Source organism: Aphelocoma coerulescens, chromosome 2 (genome assembly GCF_041296385.1).
Source record: "Aphelocoma coerulescens isolate FSJ_1873_10779 chromosome 2, UR_Acoe_1.0, whole genome shotgun sequence".
NCBI lineage: Eukaryota > Metazoa > Chordata > Aves > Passeriformes > Corvidae > Aphelocoma > Aphelocoma coerulescens.
In genome coordinates, this window is record NC_091015.1 from 117463355 (window position 1) to 117482869 (window position 19515).

At 39.3% G+C, this 19515-nt stretch overlaps 2 protein-coding genes across 9 annotated transcripts in view; both read left to right on the top strand.

Annotated features, from left to right (window-relative positions):
* Positions 1–7149, top strand: part of MYOM1 (myomesin 1) — an 84082-nt gene extending 76933 nt beyond the window's left edge. For both annotated transcript variants that reach the window (XM_069004546.1, XM_069004547.1), the window contains exon 40: positions 905–7149. In XM_069004546.1, coding sequence (XP_068860647.1) covers positions 905–1131 — 227 coding nt within the window. In that variant the 3' untranslated portion in view covers positions 1132–7149. The remainder of the gene's footprint in view (positions 1–904) is intronic.
* Positions 7150–8082: 933 nt separating this feature from the next.
* LPIN2 (lipin 2) overlaps positions 8083–19515 on the top strand; it is a 44887-nt gene continuing 33454 nt past the window's right edge. For 3 of the 7 annotated variants that reach the window (XM_069004548.1, XM_069004552.1, XM_069004554.1), the window contains exon 1: positions 16994–17335. In XM_069004548.1, coding sequence (XP_068860649.1) covers positions 17249–17335 — 87 coding nt within the window. In that variant the 5' untranslated portion in view covers positions 16994–17248. Of the gene's footprint in view, positions 8393–16991; positions 17336–19515 lie in introns of those variants that run through there. The other 4 variants (XM_069004551.1, XM_069004550.1, XM_069004553.1 and 1 more) reach the window with 3 other exon arrangements.

Here is a 19515-nt window from a genome sequence, read left to right on the forward strand (position 1 = left end):
GCATGTGTACATACATAGATGGTGTTATTTTCCAAAGTGAGACTCATTTCAGCAGCTAGATGTTTGATATTTCACCAAAAATAAGGCCTTGCTGATTCAGGGACCCTAAATGCCTAAGGGTTTTAGAAAACCCTGACTGTTTAGCCACTACTTGAGATTCGTCAATTATTCTCTCTTAGTTTTATGTCCACATGGAATGGTAAGGTTGGAATTATAAGTGACCATTTTTTGTCTCATTTAGAGAAAGGGTAGAAAATTAAAAGCTCTCTGGTGATTCAGCTTTCTTGTATATTACCTGTATATTATTTTACTGTTCTTTTGGACTCTTACTATATTACTACTTCGACACTAATTTACTCTTCCCAATTACAACTCTCTCATATAGAGCATTTAAACTCCAAATTAGTCTTTAATTCCAACAATATCAGAACATGTTTTACATATTTTTGTTAAGTACTTTTTCTTTGTGTACATGTTATATCATTTCTGACAGAACATTTTATACTTTTATTCCCCCCCCCCACACACACACCTTTTTGCTCGTAAGGCAAGAAGAAATATTTTACAGCATTTCCTTCATCTCTTGCCTTTCTGGTACGGTAGACTTTTCTGAGCAATCTTGTAAATTAGGTGACTTAAGTGGGAAACAATTATTTCTGTACCTGTAAATGTTTTCCAGTATCTACCTCTTAATCATTTTAATTAGAGACCATAAAGACTTGGGCTTGGTTTCGGTTCCATAAGAAGTAGTAATGTTATATGTGATACTGAATCTCTTTATATGGGTAGGGAAAGAGGAAAAGAACATGATAAGGTCATAACTAATGTGAAAGAAATGTTGCTGAGCACAGTAAATACTGTTACTTAAGATTACTCAGAAATTTTATTACTTCTCCTAAATCAGATTTTATTAAGCCACACGTAGAAGAAATTATTGCTACAGAAGAGACACCTGATCCAAATGAAATGCCCCCTGTGGAAAAGGAAAAGGATACAAAAAGCAACCAGCAAGCAGCAAAGAAGACTGATGGAAAGGCAGGAGTAGCAGAAAAGGTTCCTCAACCCACAGAAGGCTTGGATAGGCAGGGAAAGAAACCACCAGAAAAAGCAGCCTTGGGTAAACCCCACTGAACTTCAATGAAGAACGTGATCCTGTAACGAACAGAATAATAAATTCAACCTGAGATTTCATAAGCAATACATTAATCATAATATTTTAACACAAAAGTTTATTAGTGGTGGTTTTTCTGTAACATTTGTAATACTTCCTAACTTTAAATTTAAATGCATAGTAGATGGGCACTTATGTCTCAGTACCAGATAATTGCACTGCAGGAATTTCTAAGTGTCTGAATAATGATACATGTACTCTCAATGTGAATTTAATTACTAAAGTAAGTCCATTATAAGCAGAGTTCATTAGAGCAAATCTTGTCCAGAACTGACATATTTACTGCAGTGTAAAGGAATGTTGGTATCAGTTACATGGATATGTTAATCAATATTTCTAGGCCATCACAGCTTGAGGCAGATGCTGCCTTACTTTTTCAAGGAAATTATATATACAGCCCTCTTCATGCCATGTGGGCTCTACTTTTCACCATGACCAGTTTGGCCGCAGTGGAAGATCTCCAGAAACAGAACCATCTCCTATGGATGCAGGGGGAGCATAAATGGTTTTCTTTTGATCCAAGTTTCTTTCATGCAAACCTGTTTCATCAGGTGAACCAGGATGACATCCAGCCATTTCTTACCACCAAGAGTCACTTGACTTCTTTTCAGTCCTCTCCACTTCATTAATTCCCTTAAAGCCTTCATGAGTTACTGTGTATATAGCATTAACCCATGAAGTATCAGCTGCCTCACCTGCTCATTTTCCTCCCCAATTTTTGCTACAGCACTCAAATTTCTGATAAACCCACTGCTCTTCTTCCTCAGCGGCTCAGTCCAAGACTCCCTTCTTCCACTCACTAGCATCATATCCACTGGTTTCTTATAAGAGCCTGTAGCTTCATGGTCATGTAAGCAAGGAATAAATGCAAGCCAAGAATCTCTGCATTAAATCATTGCTGTGCTCATTCACGTTTATTACTGTGTTCACTCACATGTTTATGTACCGAGGATATAGGAAAATATGACTCATTTGCAAATGCTTAGATACCATGGAAGAAGCAGAGTTCAAGCTGAAAAAAACCCAATTAAAATAAAGGTCAGAATTTATTTTGTTGCTGTGCAAGCTGAGTTCAACTTTAAAGTGACCAGAAGTTATAAGACATAAGAAATTAAAATAAGATATTTTAATTACTCGGAAAATATTCTTATTGATTTCAACTCTAAGAAGGCTCAATCGTATTGCATTGTCTTTTTCCAGATAGATTATTGATGAAAGGTTACTGAATTCCACTGGTATTTCTAGGTGTTGGATCTATGACGAATGTGGAAATACTGAAAACACAAGAAATACGAGTTTCCAATCCATCCTTATAGAACTGTTAGCATGAGAAAGCAAAAAGTCTCAATAGCATATGAATGTGTAGAAGTCAAGACACTGATATCCCTGATGAGAAGAAATTAATTTCATTCCAGTAGAGTTCCAACAGGATTCTATTCAACTCTTTTTAAAATCAACAGAAATTTTCCTGCTGGATGAAATACTGGATAGAACACTTATATGTAGGCAAGTAGAGTAATAATGTTTCTGTAAACAATGTAAAGGATTTAAACAACTTGGATGGTCCATAGTGAGTGACAGAAGGACGTAGGATGCAACAGAGAAAAAATTGTAGAAATCAAAATACTGAGTTCTACACAAAATGGTGTTGGGAGAAACTTAAATGCAGACTGAACTACAACTAAAATCATCCAACTACACTTAGGTACTGTTTGACATTGAGCTTGACTCAGTTCTGCACCACATCTTTTTCTAAACCTACATATTACAGCCCAGCAGTGAAGGATGTAAGCATAGGTGCCACAGAGAAATGCAGTAAGGAGCATTTCCATGGTAGGACACCCCAACGCATGTCGTTTCTCATGCAACTACTACTGAAAATGATAAGTATCTAAGAGATGTGCAATTCTATCACTCTGCCAGAGTTACAGAGCGTGGCCCTCCAAAAGCAGTACAAAGCTGCAGGTTGTTTCCCACAACTCTCCCTTGCTATGGCAATTATTTCAAGCTGCCTTACATCTGTAAAGATCCATCGCCCCTCAGAGCTCCTTCGCGTTGGGAGCCTGTCTGCCACAAGCACCAACAGCAGCGAGTAAGTTATATATAGAACGGACTGTACCACTGAGAGCCTGATCCAATTCCTGCAAAATGCCACAGGGGTCTTTTCATTAGCTTTAATAGAAATCAAGCTAGATCTCAGAAGAACGTTCTAAAAATGTCCCAAGTCTCAGATTACAAAGCACATTTTTCTCACTGTGAAGCCAATAGCAGGTCTCTCTTTTGTGTCATTGTAGCAGAATCAGGTCTGAGCTTTTTGCTGCAAGAAAAAATCACTATTTTCCTGATATTTCAATTAAAACTGACTGGAAATAGCTTTAAAATTTTAAACTAAAATGCATTAGAATTTGGGGATTTTTTTGTTATATTTGGATGGTTCCTCATAAAGCTGGAAATGGAGGCATATCAGTATTGTTCTACAGGACTGTATTTGCTATCCAGAAGTATAGTGTAATATGCACAATAATGAGATAAACATATCAAAGATTACCCCTCTGTTCTTATTTTGATTATTTAAGCTGTAGTGGTTCACAAATGTATAACAAAATGTCCAAAGTTAATTTTAACAGAATTGTTGAGTACACTAAAGCTTATGATTACCATGGTGGAATAATTTCTTTCTTGCATTTTAAATGTAGTATTTATATTCTATTCTCCATTATAAGTATGAAAAATTGTTTCAGTCTCTGTGCATTACATAATGATAGAATGCAAATTACTTCTGTAGCAACAGGATCTCCTATCAAACACACAGAATCATTTGACTATATTTAAATTCAGGCACTGGACGCAATGTTTACCTGAAGCACCACTTCTCTTTATTTTCTTATTTCTCACCTACATGTTCCATTTCAGCACATATTACTCTTTATATTCAAATTTATAACTCTTCTAGAAATTCATGTTCTCGTGTTATAACAACTGTATTTAACAGTAAGGGAAAGTGTTGCAATAAGCTATATTATCTAATCACCTTCTAAAACCAGAAAGGATGATTTTTGAAGATGAAAAGGGATGAGAAAAATAGGCTTTGGCTTCCACTGTATTAAAGGCACTGTGAATCCAGCTGTCCTTGAATTCTTCTGGATTTGTTAGCCAATTATTGAGCAAGATCTGTCTGTGCTCTGAGACTGACAGACATAATTTGGTAATACATTAAGCCATAATCTTTGAAGCAGCTAGTTGCAAACTGAGATCATCCTTAAACTAGCATAGAGTGCACTTCTGCTCTTTGTCCTTGAACAGCAACTATAAGGTGAATGCACAAATGAGATCCCATTTAATCTGCACTTACACAGATCAGACAGACACCTGCAACAAGTCTTTCCCCACCGTTTGTTTGTTTTTGTCTTGCTAAAAGGACATTAAGTTTTAAGAAGTGAAGCAAAATGTTGTCCATGGAAAAGAGCAACAGAAGCTGTAAAGAGAAAAATGTTAGAAAAACCTGCTCCATTTCACAAGGGCTTCTAGAGATGAAGGTACTATGAGAGAGACAGTGAGGGGCTGATGGAGAGGAAGGAAGGCCCCAGATTTGGGTGCAATCTTCTGCCAGCTTTTGCCCTTGTCTCACTTCCCATTTCAATATGCAAGAGTTCTTTCCTGCAATCTCCTTCTGCAAATTTTCAAACGAAATACCATTCCTTCCTTCTTTCCCAATCTTGCATCTTCTACCATCCAATTTGACACAGTTATTTCCATTTACCATTTCATCACTTGCACTAACAGGACCAGAATAAAACCTCCTGCTTAATTAGGCTGTGATTTTGGCAAGGATAAGGGACTTCTTAACAAGAGGCCTGAAATCCTATCATATCTATTATCAGAAAATGGTTTGTGAAACACCTGCTACTGATTGACAAAGAATGGAGAAATACTGCTCACATGAGACTTGATCTGAGTTAAGTAAGTGCTGGCTTAACCAAATATGTTAACTCTAGACACAAGCCCATTAACTTTTGGGACTATTGGTGTGCTTAAAAATTTTGGTGGATCAGGGTACAGCTCCTTACCGCCCTGAACCCTTGCTATTAACTTCCCTCTTTTTGTTTTGGTTTTTTTTTTTTTTGACTCTTAAATGGAAATAAAAAGATAAACTAAACTAAATCATAACATCCTGTCATAATGTCGTTTTGATCTCAGAGAAGTTATGGAAAATGCTTCTGAGGGACATGTGTTAGTCACAACTAAGAGGCAGAGATAGGGAGTCTCACAGGTTTACAGGGTAAGATATAAGAGTCTAAACAACAGTAAAGTAGAAAAAACCAAAAAGAATATCCTATCTGCTGTAGTATGAGCAGGGGTGATGCTGGGTATGGAATAAATGACTGCTCCAGAGAGTGGTTTCTTTCTGAGTGCTGTATGCATACAAACAGGCAAAATGACAGAACAATACCTCATCACTAATGTCAGCTTTTTTTTGCCTTGTGTGCAGGTAGCCCCAAGCAGGCTACTTCTCTCACACACTGCTGCTGCCAGACACGATCTGCAGTCGAAGAGCCAGAGAGCCACTGATTTACATATGGCAGTGGGTAACACACTTTCAAATTGCTTCCTCTCCACCAAAATAACCACACCAGTAAGCAGCTGCTCTCATCACACCTCTCCTCTCCCTGGTGGGGGAAGCAATAGTGACATTTGTGGTGAAAAGGCAAAATGTGCGTAAATGAGGTAGCAGGTTACCTGTGCCCTGGAGGCCCTGGATCAACCACTGGTGGGTGAGTTGTTGTTCAACAAGGACCACAAATGGTGCATCAGTGTAGAGAGCTCCTATCTACACCACTCCACACACTCAAAACAGAAACAATCCCACTTGATTGGGATAGCTGTGGAAAATGGAAGCCATTTTACAGCTTGATTGTAATCTTCTATGTGTAAGTGCAAAAGAGTAAAGAATACAAAAGGAGAATACTCAGAGATGTCTACTTGTGTAGCCTTGATTGTCTGAAGATGATAATTTTGGAATGGTAAATGTTACCTAAAGGGAAGACGTGTTTTCAAATAAAGGCTCTTTCCTCAGAAGCACCTGTTCCAGGTTTGAAACAGAAAGCCCCTTTCCAAGTAAAGATTTTTCTGGTTTATTTTTATAATAGGATTTAGCATAATGTCAATATTTGAGGACATATGACAGATTTAGCCCCCACCTCTTATCTCCCTGTGAACAGGGCTGTCTGGTGTTGAAAAGGAGAATCCCCTCAACCAAAAAAATAACTTCTTGTTACAACCAGCAAAGATAAGATCACAGAAACACAAATGAAAATACTCTTGTTAGAGCAATTGCTGAAGTGGTGTCCCTCACAAACTGAGAGACTAAGATGCCAAATAAGGAACTCAGCAAAGAAGGGAAATGATCTGCAGACTGTGTGTTTGCAACACATGTTATGCTAATGTGGCTAGGTAATTATTATTGCAATGTTATACTCGAACAGGAGCCCTCTTCAGAAAACTGCTGCAACTGGAAAATGGTTGCACGGAAGGGTGGCAAATTGCTCCATTACTCTTTGGTGCTTCCATGTATCCTGAGTCCTGGAAAGTGTTCCAAGATTGACTCAGAATTCCTGACATGATGATAACATCATCAAAATGGGCAGGCGTGAAATCTGACCTTCCTCTTTACATATGCATAATACAGTCATTCTATCCATGTAATTCAGTGTTTGTGACTCCTTCCACGGACCACTTTCCTCAAAAACCCAGTCTGCATTTTACGCAGGGATAGATTTGTTTAGTTCCATGCTCAAAGGGATTTAAATATATTATCTGCAAATAAGCAAACTCACTGGCTATAATCTTTTAGGCAGCTTGTTCCAGGAGGTACAGATGAATAAACAGATCTTATCTCTTTGTAGGACTGGTAAAAAAAGATTGTCAAGCATCTTTTTAGAGAAACATAGACTACCACAATAAATTTTGTCTATATATTACTTTGCATGCTAGGACGTCTTTTTGTCAGTTGCCCTGAATGCTCTGCTGACCAGCCTGATTTCTCATTATGTGACAACTACAGGAAACCTATGTGAAAACCTAAAATGCCTCTAACACCAAGTGGGACAAAGCCAGCTTTTAACAAAACTTTTGTCAACAGATTGGCGGATGAAATAGAAGACAAATAGAAGTACAATAAAATAAAGAAGCAACATGGGTAGTGATAACACACTTAATTCACATTTGTGAAACCCAAATTGTATTTCCAATTATGCTACTTCTCCTTTTCTTTTCCCTATTTTATGCTACAAGTTGTTTGAGGTGAGACTATTACCCTGGTTTAGTACATATTATGTCACAGTATCATCTGGGGCCTCTGGGCAATAGTGTGACTCAGGTAAAGAATAACACATCACCAAACCGACCTCTGAGATCATCGAGTACAACCTACAACCAAATATCATCGTGTCAACTAGATCACGGATGGCAGCGACTGCCACTGTCCAGTCTTTTCCTTAAACACCTCCAGGGATGGTGACTCCACCACCTTCCGGGGCAGCCCATTCCAATGTCTAATCACCCTTTCTGTGAGAAAATTCCTCAAACGTCCATCCGAAACCTCCTCTGGCGCATCTTGAGACTATGGTACATAGATATAGAAAGACTACGGCGTAATACAGATATAACATATATGTGTATGTATGTATATGTACATGAAAAAAAGTATTTTCCCTCCTCCTGCGGGTAGGCTGGTAACTTTCAGAAGAAGGACGCAGGGACAGACGTACGAAGCGGCAAACACCGCGAAGGCAGCGCGTCTTTTCCGCCCCGCTGTCACGAGGTGCTAATCCTGAGCCCCGGCTCAGACCGCGGCTATAAACAGCTGCTCCCGAGAGGGCTCCGCAGCTGATCCCCGCGCCCGGCTCCCGGCGGGAGGCTCCGGGATGCGGTACGTGCTCCCGGGGCCGCGCACGCGCGCGCGCCACGCACCTCCCTCCCTGTCCTACCCGGCGCCGCTCCAAGGTCACGTGGCGCCCGGGGCCAGGCGCGCCCCCGCCGCCAGCGGGAGCGCGCGCGGGCGTGCACGCGCTGCACCAACGGCCGCCGCTTGGCGCAGTTCGCACCCGCCCGGGCGCGGCTCCCTCGGCTCCCCGCTCCCTTCCCTCCCTCCCTGCATCCATCCGTGCAGCCACCGTCCGTCCCTCCTCGGCTGGCGCCGGCTCCCGCCGGGCCTCGCTCGAGGTAAGCGGGAAGGGGCCGCTGTCGCCGGGTCGGCTCGGCGCGAGGTGTCCCTGCCTGCGTGCGGGGTACAGGCGGCGGCGGCGGCGCCGAGCGAGCCCGGGCGGCCGCCGGGCAGGGAGGGAAGGGGGGAGAGAGAGAGAGGAAGGGAGGGCGGCGCAGGCCCTGCCCCGGCTGCCAGCTCGGGCTCGCTCCCCGCAGAGAACCGTGAGAAGCTCCCCAGAACCGTCGCTGGGAAGCGGGGCCGCCCGGCCGGCACTGCCAGCGCTCCAGACGCTGCCCCAGGCCGGCGGGACGAAGGGGAAACATCCCCTGCCGTGCCGCGGCTGCCCGGTGTGCGGCTGGGCAGCCCGGGCGTGGGGGTGGCGCCCGGCGCTGCCGCCCCTCCGCGACACGGGGGCGGCGGGACCGCCCGGGAGCGCCGGAGTTCCCGGCACGGCTTGGCGGTGCCGCTCTGGCACACCGGGATACGTGCCCTGCCTCGCCTCGCCGCCCGGCGCCTTCCCCTCACACTCGGGCAGGGGACTCTCGCTCCGGCGGGGCGCTCCGCCTCTGCCTCCCGTGTTTGTCCCTCTGGTGTGGGGAGTCTGAAGTGGAACTACACTGCCCGCATTTTTTTGTGTGCTTCTCTTTGGGTTCTTGCCAAGTGTGCGTCTGGTTTAATATGTGTGAACTGCGTTTTTCTTCTTCTGAAGTGGATACTGAGTATATAAGTGATTTTTGATGGAGCAGGGCAGTATGCTGGGTAAAGCTGTGTATTTTCATCCAGCAAAATGATGTCATAAATATACCTGTGTTGTGGCTGCACTTTGTACGTGCACATCATCTGGTTACTTCTTTTTTTCCCCCAACCGAAATTCCATTGTTGTTACAAGAAATAGTTTGTTAGCCGTATACCATAATGGTATGTGGTATTATTCAGGATACTGTCAGAGAAGATGACAGACAACCTTACAAAATTTAGTCCTTAGAATCATAGAATATCCCAGGTTGTAAGGAACCCACAAGAATCACTGAAGTACAACTCCTTGGGGTCTATTTTGGTTTTCTTTAGTTAGTTGGGGTTTTTTTTGTACTTTACAAGCATTTCTTGGGATAAGAAGACTATGCCTTTCATTTGCATACCGAGCACTTAATGTTTGCAAAATAGAAAAAAATTTATAGTGTTATGTACATTTTAAAAATGTACGGGTATACACTAGCTGTAATGAAAAGTTGTAAGTCACAAAATGTCTTTTTTGTTTGTTTGTTTTAAAAGTGTAGGAATGTCAATCACTTTGTGGATACATAATCAATTTTTTTTTGTATACATACTAGGCAGCTAGCTCCAGCCAGGGCCAACAGTTGTGCCTTCTCTCCTAGCCCCTGCTATAGTTTCTTTGCATCCCAGAACATACAGGAATGTAAAGAGTTTTGCCATCTCTTACAAAAATCAAGGAAGGTCTCTTTACTGGAGTGGTGTAAAGTGAGGTGCTCTGTAAAAACATGTCTCTATTATATAATAGACTATTAAACTGATAAGCTAAAGTTAAAAGGTTCCTAAATGATCTCAGGATGCCAGGAACTTTGACTGAAATGCTGTATTATCTGGTATTACTCTTAGTTGCAGTAGGAATAACTAGGATAGTGCTGAATGGCTCTCGTCAGCAATTACAGTATTGACTTTAAGCTTGTATCATAACTTTCTAGTTAAGCATATCAAAACGTTTGAATTTTTTAGTGGCCTGTAACAGAGATAGTGTTTGAACTTACTCTTGGTACTTAATACTTCATCTTATTCTTGGTATTTAATATTTTGGGTTGTTACAAAAGTAAGTATAATTCTTTGCTATTGTTTACTTGGAAGACATCCACTTAAAATGTTTCAGGTTTGCAGTGCAGTGAATTTTATATCTTTTTTGTCCTACTTCCAGTGTTTCCTTCCACTCTCATGAAGTCTTGATCAGTTAAGGGGAAATCCAAACTGCACTTAGGGCACTTGACACCTCCTTTATGTACCTTGAGGCTCCTGAGCAGCCCGTTTTTGCATTGCATGCTTTATGACTTGGTCTCTGCCTCAGAGATCAGATAGAGGTGAAAGGATTTTGTTCAAAGCCACTTTGGGAGCCTTTGTCAAAGCCAGAGGTTAAATTAGTTGCATTTGTTGCTTCTCTTTCTGGAAGATGGTCACATGGTTAATAGTCTAGTTCACAATTTTCTTGTTTTCCAGTCTTGCATCTTAAGTGCGAGATCACAGCACACAGGAAAATAGTTTCTCATGGCCTGTGTGAACACTGAATCTCTGTGCTTAAGTTAGAATTTCTAACAAATTGGAATTTTTTTTTTGTAAAATAGCTTTGGATTATGTATGAAATAACTTTTAATCATTGGTTATATCATGATTTAGCAATACGTTCTATGTAACTGTCTGAAAAGGGATGAAAGGACACTTTCTGGTGTGAGATTCAGTGCTGTATGTTACAGATCTCCACAGTGAAAAAGCTTTCAGGCTTATACACAACAGTATGTGATACGTTTGTGATCAAATAGAAGTCTAAAGCGCATGTACTAGATTTCTTCATCCCATACTGGGCACATTCTGAGAACACAGCACAGAGGCATACTATATCCCAGTGATTTTTGTATCTGAAGTATGTTCTTTATGATCTTGTTGAACTTACAATTTAAGGTTTTACAGTTACACAAAGATGCCATCTCTGGACGTATCTCACTGTTACATAGGCAAGCAGAGCGGGGTTTTTTAATTGTAAATAGAATAACCCACTTTAAGCATAGTAAAAAATGTTGCTGCTTTTGCAAAGAATGTGGCACTTAAAAATGAATTTAATCTGCCTAGCTGCTCTCTCATCTTGGTTGTTACATTAGTGCTTGCATTTCAGTTTGAGCAGGCAGACTGATTTAATATGAAACTGTCATGCTAAGTCAAGTCAGATTGTCTTTCTGCTTGAGGACAAAGCTTAAGCACACTTCTTGGAGGTTTTTTTTATTGTACTTTACAAGCATTTACAAGGGAATTATCATTCCCATTTACAAGGGAATTATCAAAGAAAGAGTGCTAGCTTCCCCTACCTAGCTGAATATTTTATTTTTACCAGTTTCTTTCACCTTTGCACTAACATAATTTGACATTAGTTGTCAGAAGTTGTCCTGACTCACTCATTTTCCCAAGACTGAGGGACACTTCCTCATTGCTTCTGTATGCACTGAGTGAACAGATGAGATTTTTAGCTGATGAATTGGCCCATTTCTTTATCCAAAGTGCTTCAGTTCAATACCAGAAATGTAAATATGCAGAGTAATAATAGAAAACTCTGCAGTGTACTCTGTGGTATGTTTCTCTTGGTATATGTGGCTGAAGCCAGCTAAGCTGGTCTTAGGCTGTGTCTCTAGGTTTACTTGTCTTTTTTTAGATTGCATAACTGTCTCCTCAGGAAATACACTTCTAAATTGATGGTTATGAAAAGCCTTTTAAAGGAAATGTGTAAAGGATTCGTTTCAAAATTCTTTCAGATAAGTGCTTTGGATAATGAATTGTAGCTGCGATTCCATTAGAAATGGAAGTAATTGACTCTCACTGGGCTAACTAGAATTCAGTTTGTGATGTGAACCGAAATACAGTGATTTAAAGAAGAAAAGTACTTGGTGGTGACTTAAAGCCATCCATTCCCCGAAGGAAAAAGTGTGCATGTTAACACAAACAGGAAATCTGTGAGGCCACTTCAGAGGTGTGTTGTGTCCTGTATAGACAGTGCAGACACACTGCTGTGTGCTAGGGGCAAACAGATCCCTCAGCCAGATGTGACCTCTGTGGTCATTACAACTCAATAATGCAGGTGGATTGGGTTTGCTGAAAGAGTAAGCATATGCCACTTTGCTCAGCTGTATCTAATTTTTCTCTTCCCAACGTCTCATGTAAATACCTCTGTGTGGGAATTCTGTAAGACTGGCATTTTTATCCAATTTGTTAATAGTATAGCCAAGTTTTATATGCTGATTAAATTTAGGGATATTGCTTTATTTTGGTATATGCTCATTAGTTCAACAATATGGAGATGTATCTTGTTTATATATGGAATATTTAGAGATTTTTAGATATTCCATATATGTATTTCTCAGAATAAGTATTATTTCTGTTCTTGCCAACCTGAAGGTTTGTATTAGTCTCAAATCTTATATTCATGTGTCCATTCTAAATGTAACCGAATTATTTGCCACTAATAGAGTAGATATAGATAGATTTCATGCATGCACATGTGGCTGTATTCTTTTGCTTTGACTTCCTAAACCCTGGTAGGCTGCAAGAAAATTTAAATACACCTGAGGCAAATCAGCACCTGGAAGGAAATGTTGTTAAAAGGAGAAAACAAAGATAAGGGACTGCTTATTAAGGAAATGCTTAGTGCTTTCTAGAAACATACAGGAAAAGCTTCAATCTGCTTTCTCTCATCTCATGCAAAAGTGAGATTGGTAGAATTTCTATTCAGAAGCATTGGTTCCTGTGTTACGTGTCTGGGAATAAGTTCAGCCAAGGATGATGTGGCTGTAGAAGAGTCTGTGTTGTTAGAAATGCATGTCAGGGTTGGCAGGTGGTGGTGGGATATGCCTATACAGATTCCAAAGGGCTGCACTCTTGGATTAGCCAGTTACTTTTTCCAGTACCTTGAAAGAAGTTAAGGTCTCCACGTGCATAAGAATATTTTGTGTATGTGTAACCTAAGTTTTTGATTGAACTGATCATTTTACCAGTAAAACTCAGTTTAGGAATTCTTAAAGTATTCTTTGTCTTCACTGATGTTCCTTCATAAACAGAAAAAAAGGGTAACTTAAAAAAAAAAGAAAATGCTCAAATGAATACAAGGACAGATACTGTAACACTGAAATCAGCTGATTCATAGCAGATCATACTGATATAACTGTTGACACAGTTACAAAAGCACCAACTCCAAATAAACTGTGGATTTTCTTTCCTGCTGTTTTTTTTCCCCTTGTGATAAAAAAGTACTTAAGTTTCACTGAAAAGTATTTTGATTTGAATGGCTCTTGATTCCATGTGACAGGAGATCTTGAAAGCATTGAATTTACCATGTTGCATCATAGGTGGGAAACGAATTTGATTTTATTCAACTACCAGTTTAGTGAACAATAAATTACTTTTGTATCAGTAGTGTTTCTCTAACGTCTATTAACTGCTTGAATTCTTGTACCTGCTCTAATTACTTGTGATAGGGCTTTTTCTTAATTTTTTGGACAGCTGGGAATTGCAGGTAAAAGCAGGTAGTACTGCCTATTAGTATTTTTCAACATTGTTGAACAGAATTGCATTTTTAGTTGCATGTAATTTGCTAAAATGGAAAATTTAATTCCAAGTTATATTTTAGCTACCTTCAGCTTTTATGTGGAAACTCTTTGCAAGCATATTATTTTTTTTTTAATAAGAAGTGACCCTTGATGGTGTTTTTCCACTCTACTAGAGGAAAAATTCTAGCTGCTTTCTTTTAGTAAAATTCATGTGTCCCTTTCAGAAGGGATCTGAGGCAGATAATCTTCATTCAGTATGTCTTCTGTTAGTCATGTCAAGGTTTATTTTATTTTAGCAAAGTTAATAACCTTTGAATTAGGTTTAAAGGTTCATATAGAGAATGGATAGACTTTCACACTTAAAAGTATCAGAGATGTTGTACTGAATGTGTTTTAGCACAGTCTGGAATGAGCAGAGCTTTTTTTCCAGTCTCAGTAAGCAGATGCTTCAGACCAGGGCTGGGACCAAGAACTTGGGCACAGAAAAGCATTTTCAGCCCCAGTCTGGTTTTTGCAATCTGTGTAGGAGAATTGGCAACTTGTCCACTTTTTTTTCTGCACCTAATAAGCAAAGTGTAAAAGTGCATGAAAATAGAGAGGTGTTGGAATTTTGGAACTGGAGTTGAGCCTTGTGGAGAAAGGATCTTTTTCAGTGTCAGGATGGGCTGTGAGACTAGGAACGGTCACACCCCATCCTGACATTAGGAACTGCAGTGTTTAATTCTTGGTGAATAGTAAGTAAAATTATATGTGACAGGATGGGGTGAAGGAGACAATTGGAACATGAACAAAGGCTGTCCCATACTTGGCGTATCTGTGTTAAATATAGAAGGATATGTTAAATAGAGAAGGATTTGGTCCATTCATTTGTCTTGGCATATTTATTCTGATCTCTGAGTGAATTGGGATAGTGTGCTGATGGAAGCTGTCTATAGGATTTGTGCTTCCTTCCTTCCAGAACTCAGAACGGTGTGCACTGATGAAAGCTGGGGAAACGTCCTGTAGCGGTTTCCTGGTGACGTTTGTTCTATAGTTCCTATACAGTACACTCCAATAATCACTTAAATGTCATTTTCACAGGCAATCAGACTTTGACATATCCCAGATGGTCATTAAAAAGAAATCTGATCTGCAACTACAAATGTAGCCTATTGAGGCAATGTTTTGAATATGCAAAGATGTAAAAAAAGGAGGGAAAATCTGAAAAATCAAGTTCTAAATGTGCTCAACCCCTCTGCATGTTTAATTCCTAATCTGGCCTGAATTTTTCATTGCATAGGTGAAAGAAATACTGCATCTCTGAGATGCTGTAGAACTGAATGAAATGCAATTGAATATATTATGAAGATTGCTGCAGAAAACTATGCTTTAAAAATGGAATCATACTTCCCATCAGGGATTTTGACTAATGAGCGAGAGGATAAAATGTGTAGACCCACAAAGAGCAGATCAAAGAAAGAACACGGGATGGTGAATGATCTTTGTCAGTGTTATTAACTTGTGTGAGTCTAGTGAAAAAACTCATGTGTGCTTTCTGAGACTGAACCACAGGAAAACCTACCTGCACCACAGAGCTTCATTAAGGTTGCATGGAAAACATTGCTTCTAAGACTTCCAAATTCGAGGTATTTGCTTTTCAAAATGCAAGCTAATTTTCCCTTGCAAATTGTAGGTAAATAACATAGTGCTTAAACTTACTCAGCAGGAATTACATTTTACTTAGCTTATTAATATTGAGAAATAAAAGACAAGAGAGAGTGAAGCTAAATGTGCAAAGCTTAGACAGCTTACCTGTCTAAATCTTACCTTACTGCAGTGATAACAATTTTATCTGTATTCTAGAAAGGCTGTTGTCTAAAACACTTTTATAAGCTTTGAAGAAAATTATGTCAGTCTGAAATACGAAACGATATTGAAATAGCATAGGTATCACCCCAACATAAAATGAAGTCAATAGTATTTGAAAAGAAGCACTGGCTTGTGAGTTTTGCTTCATTTTGCTCATAAATACTGTGTGTTTTAGTCTGTATTTTAATGGAACATACAAGATAAAGGAATGATGAACAGGAAGGGGAAATTGAGTGTTTCTAGTAATTCTTAATATTCTATGAAAATACTTGTCATGTTTGCTGAAAAACCCATTTGTTTTTCCTGTGACGAGCCAGATGCAATGTGAACTTATTCAATGTTTAGAGAAGGGCTCAGAGATAGTAGCAGTTTATTACAACCTTACTGCAGGCATAGCAGTCCCAACACTCAGTTTAGGATTTTGTCATTGACACTGATGCAGTGAGAGTGCAGTTCATTTTGAGTGTAGTTCATTTTGGCCTTGAGTGTAGTTCATTAATTATTCTGGAAACCTAGAAGCTATTTGGCTGCATGCTATAATGTGGTTCACTGTCCTTGCATCAAAGGCTACTACATGAATTTACAAAACTTAGAGGAGGAATAGTAGTAGGATCCTAGATTAATTTTTTTTAAAGTTTGTAAATCAAGAAGCAATCTTTGACAATCTTCTGAGCAGACACATTGTAACCCCATGAGTGTGGGAAGGAGATGCATGGGTTTAGGGTAATGAGACTTTGTCTGTGTCGAGGGAATATTGATGGTCCTCAGAGGTCTCGCATTCTGGGACAGAATTGCTTCCTTATACTCTTCCTCCAGTTATTTCACCTGTTATATTATTTAGATGAGTAATGACATTTCCGAATTCCTCAGATCAAAAATTAATTCTTATTCTGAGTCATGGAGCTAGTTGTTTAAAAACCTTGTATGTTTTGTCAACACACTCAAATTATACTGCTTTATAATTCAGTTTGAAGAAAGCAAGACAATTTCCCCAAGAAAACAAATGTTCATCTTGGTGTGCATTGGTTTTGCATGGTTTAATATAAACTTGACACCAGGTCAGTTGTCTCTTTACTATTGTTATGTAATTTCAATTTCAAGAAGGAGGGAAAAAAGCCCACAAATACCAGACCCCGAAGTGTTGTGAAATTGGCTGTATCAAACATGACTGGCTGTCCCGGTGACGCCATCAGCAGAGGGAGCATCGTGCGCAGTGTCAGCAGGCAGGGTTGGCTTAGGCTGAACCAGGACTTGGAGTGCTGCTGCCAGTGGTGGAGTTGCAACAGTGGGTGAAAAGTCTCCAAGCAAGCTAATGTAGACTTTGCTTAAGAATCATTAACTAAATCCCTGTTTTCGTGGAAGCTTCAGCTGGAGTCACGTGATGTGATGCAAACCAAGATCATCACCTATCAGTGCAAACATATGGCAAAGTCTGCCCATGTTGTTACTTATCTCAGGGCGTGCAGTGGGGCTGGGACATTTCAAGCAAAGCCTATTGGTGAGGGAGTTTCTGTGTGAGCTTTCTTAAAGAAGCACTTCCTTTTTACCAGTAATTCTGCGTGGGAATGTATACCAAGCAGTTTCCTCTAAGAGACCAGAAGGTTTACATAGTTGTTCTGCTTCTATGAGAAGAAATGCTGCTACAACATTCTGTTATGGCTGTAATTTTTGCATCTACCTGTATTGTGTAAAGTTAGGTTTCTGCTTTCTGAGATGCATAACTCAGAAAAGGATGTTCTTGAAGATGACTCAAATAGAAGTGATGTTGCTGCCCATGAAAAGGTTCCTTCTGGAATCTTGGTGAGTTTGACAGACTTATTGCTAAATATATAAAAATTGGCTGCCTATATTTAATAGTATGTGGAATACTTTAATTAGGCATTCAGCAGACTTACTGTGTTTCCCGTTATTGTTCCATAGCTGCTCTGTGCAGTACTAGGAGCAATCCTAAACCCCTAATTAAAATCTTTACTTGGGAACAAAGATGTTTTTGTTGATGCTACATTGCTCCTGTTTGGCAGGATCATTTTTCCCCCCAGTTTTCTCAGGGTACAAAACAGAAACTAGCAATACACTTGCTAAAGATTTTCTCTGCTTAAGGAAAGCTTCTGCCTCATAAATTTAGATGTATGCAAATATAGGCAAAATGAGATAAATTGAGGTAAACTGCTGCTCTGCATGTTTTTTTTATTTTGTTCTACCTAATCTCTTGAAACAAGTACAGTGTCTTTGCTGTTTACATCATGTGGCATTAGACATATTTTAATCCTCCAAATGTATCTCAAAAGAAATGGGATGTATGAATATCTACTCTCCTGTAAGCTAAAATCTACTTTTAAGTAACTTTTTTTGCAGTGACAGTTAAAATTCATGACCTCTAAAGCTGTAGCTCTCTAGAGCAATCTGATAGCTTGCCTTTGAGAAACTTGCACTTTTCTTTTTCTCTTGTTGAACTAGACACTTGTAGTATGCATGTTCATATGAGTCCACTTGTATAAAAGGTGTTTGCTTTAAGAACAAAAAAAATGCAGTTTACCATTAGTAAAGTGGTTCTCCATGTGCACAGAAAACACCTCTTGTGGACAGACTTTTGATTATATCGTGCACCTGTATATGGATATTACTGGATAACAAAAAAAAAAAGTTAAAGCATGTTGGTCTAGTGGCAGCCAAAATAACATCTTTGTTAATGGTACAGAGATATAATTCCTACCCACAAAACCTCCTGCTCAGGTTATGCAAATGTAAGCATTTTCTGGTAATGAGTTTTGAAAGTTTGTCTGTCTGTCATATTGAGCATATTAGTTACTCTGAGGTGGAGCACTGTTTAATCATAATTTCTGAGAGCCATTGCTGTAACATGAGGAAGACAAACAGCATATTCAGGGTTAATTTTAGTTGAACTGATTTGAGTATTTTAGAAGTGGAGGCATAGAATTTTAGTTACTGAACTTCTGAAGTAGATATTTTTCCTATTTTGTTTTTACTTTTGTGTCCTCTCACAAAAAGAAAGTTCAAAAACCAAAGCAGTTTCAGTTTCTGCTTTTGGCAGTGCAATGGCTTCTTGCCAGAAAAAAAATTATTTTCATGATATGACAGAGATATTCTTTCTCTCATTCCAATTACGGTTGCACTTAGCTTAGTGGTAGTAATATATTCAGCTGTAAAAATTTTTGCAAACTAGGTAGTATTGCATCAATATTCAAAAATCAGTCTCTCTGCAGCCTCAGAAGTCACAAAAAATGTTTCTACTTTGATACCTCAGGTATTCATAGCCTTTGAATATGCTGAGAAGAGTAAGCAGTAATGAGTTGCATTAACCTCAGTTTTTATGCAGTTCCAGAGTTTCACTGCATCAGGCAATGTATAGATTCTGGATATCAAAAGAAATAGAAGCTAAGCAGTATCGTGAAATATTACTGCATTGCCTTTCTTAGCTTGTCTTTTCCATCCATCCAGCTTTTGTCCTGAATTGCAAAACTGGAAATCAGCATGCTTTTAGGCTCTTATAGGAGGTTATGAAGGCATACTGCTCTCTGCTTTCAAGGCAATGATGTTTAATAAATATTTACTAAGCATGAAATAGAGCGTGTTATTAAGGAAATACTTTGTCTTACTGGTTGTTCTGTGATTGGGATATTTCTGTTGCATTTGCAAGAATTAACACAATGACATTTCATACTGTGCTTCTCTGTCTTTACTGTCTGCCACAAGTTTTCCAACAATACACAGTAAAATTTAAGAAAAACAAACAAAAACACCAAGCAAAACCCAAACCCAATCCTAACCCCCAGATTTTAAAATCTCCCAGCTGGGGTTCTACTGACATTTGAGATAAAATGACATGTTTCTCAGGTATATAGTGACACTTCATTTCTATTTGATCATTTTCTTGCTAATGTTTGAACCTTTTTATATAACATGTTTATCTTGCAAAGTCAACCATTATGTTAAAAGCTGAGCTGCAGCCTGGTAAGCAA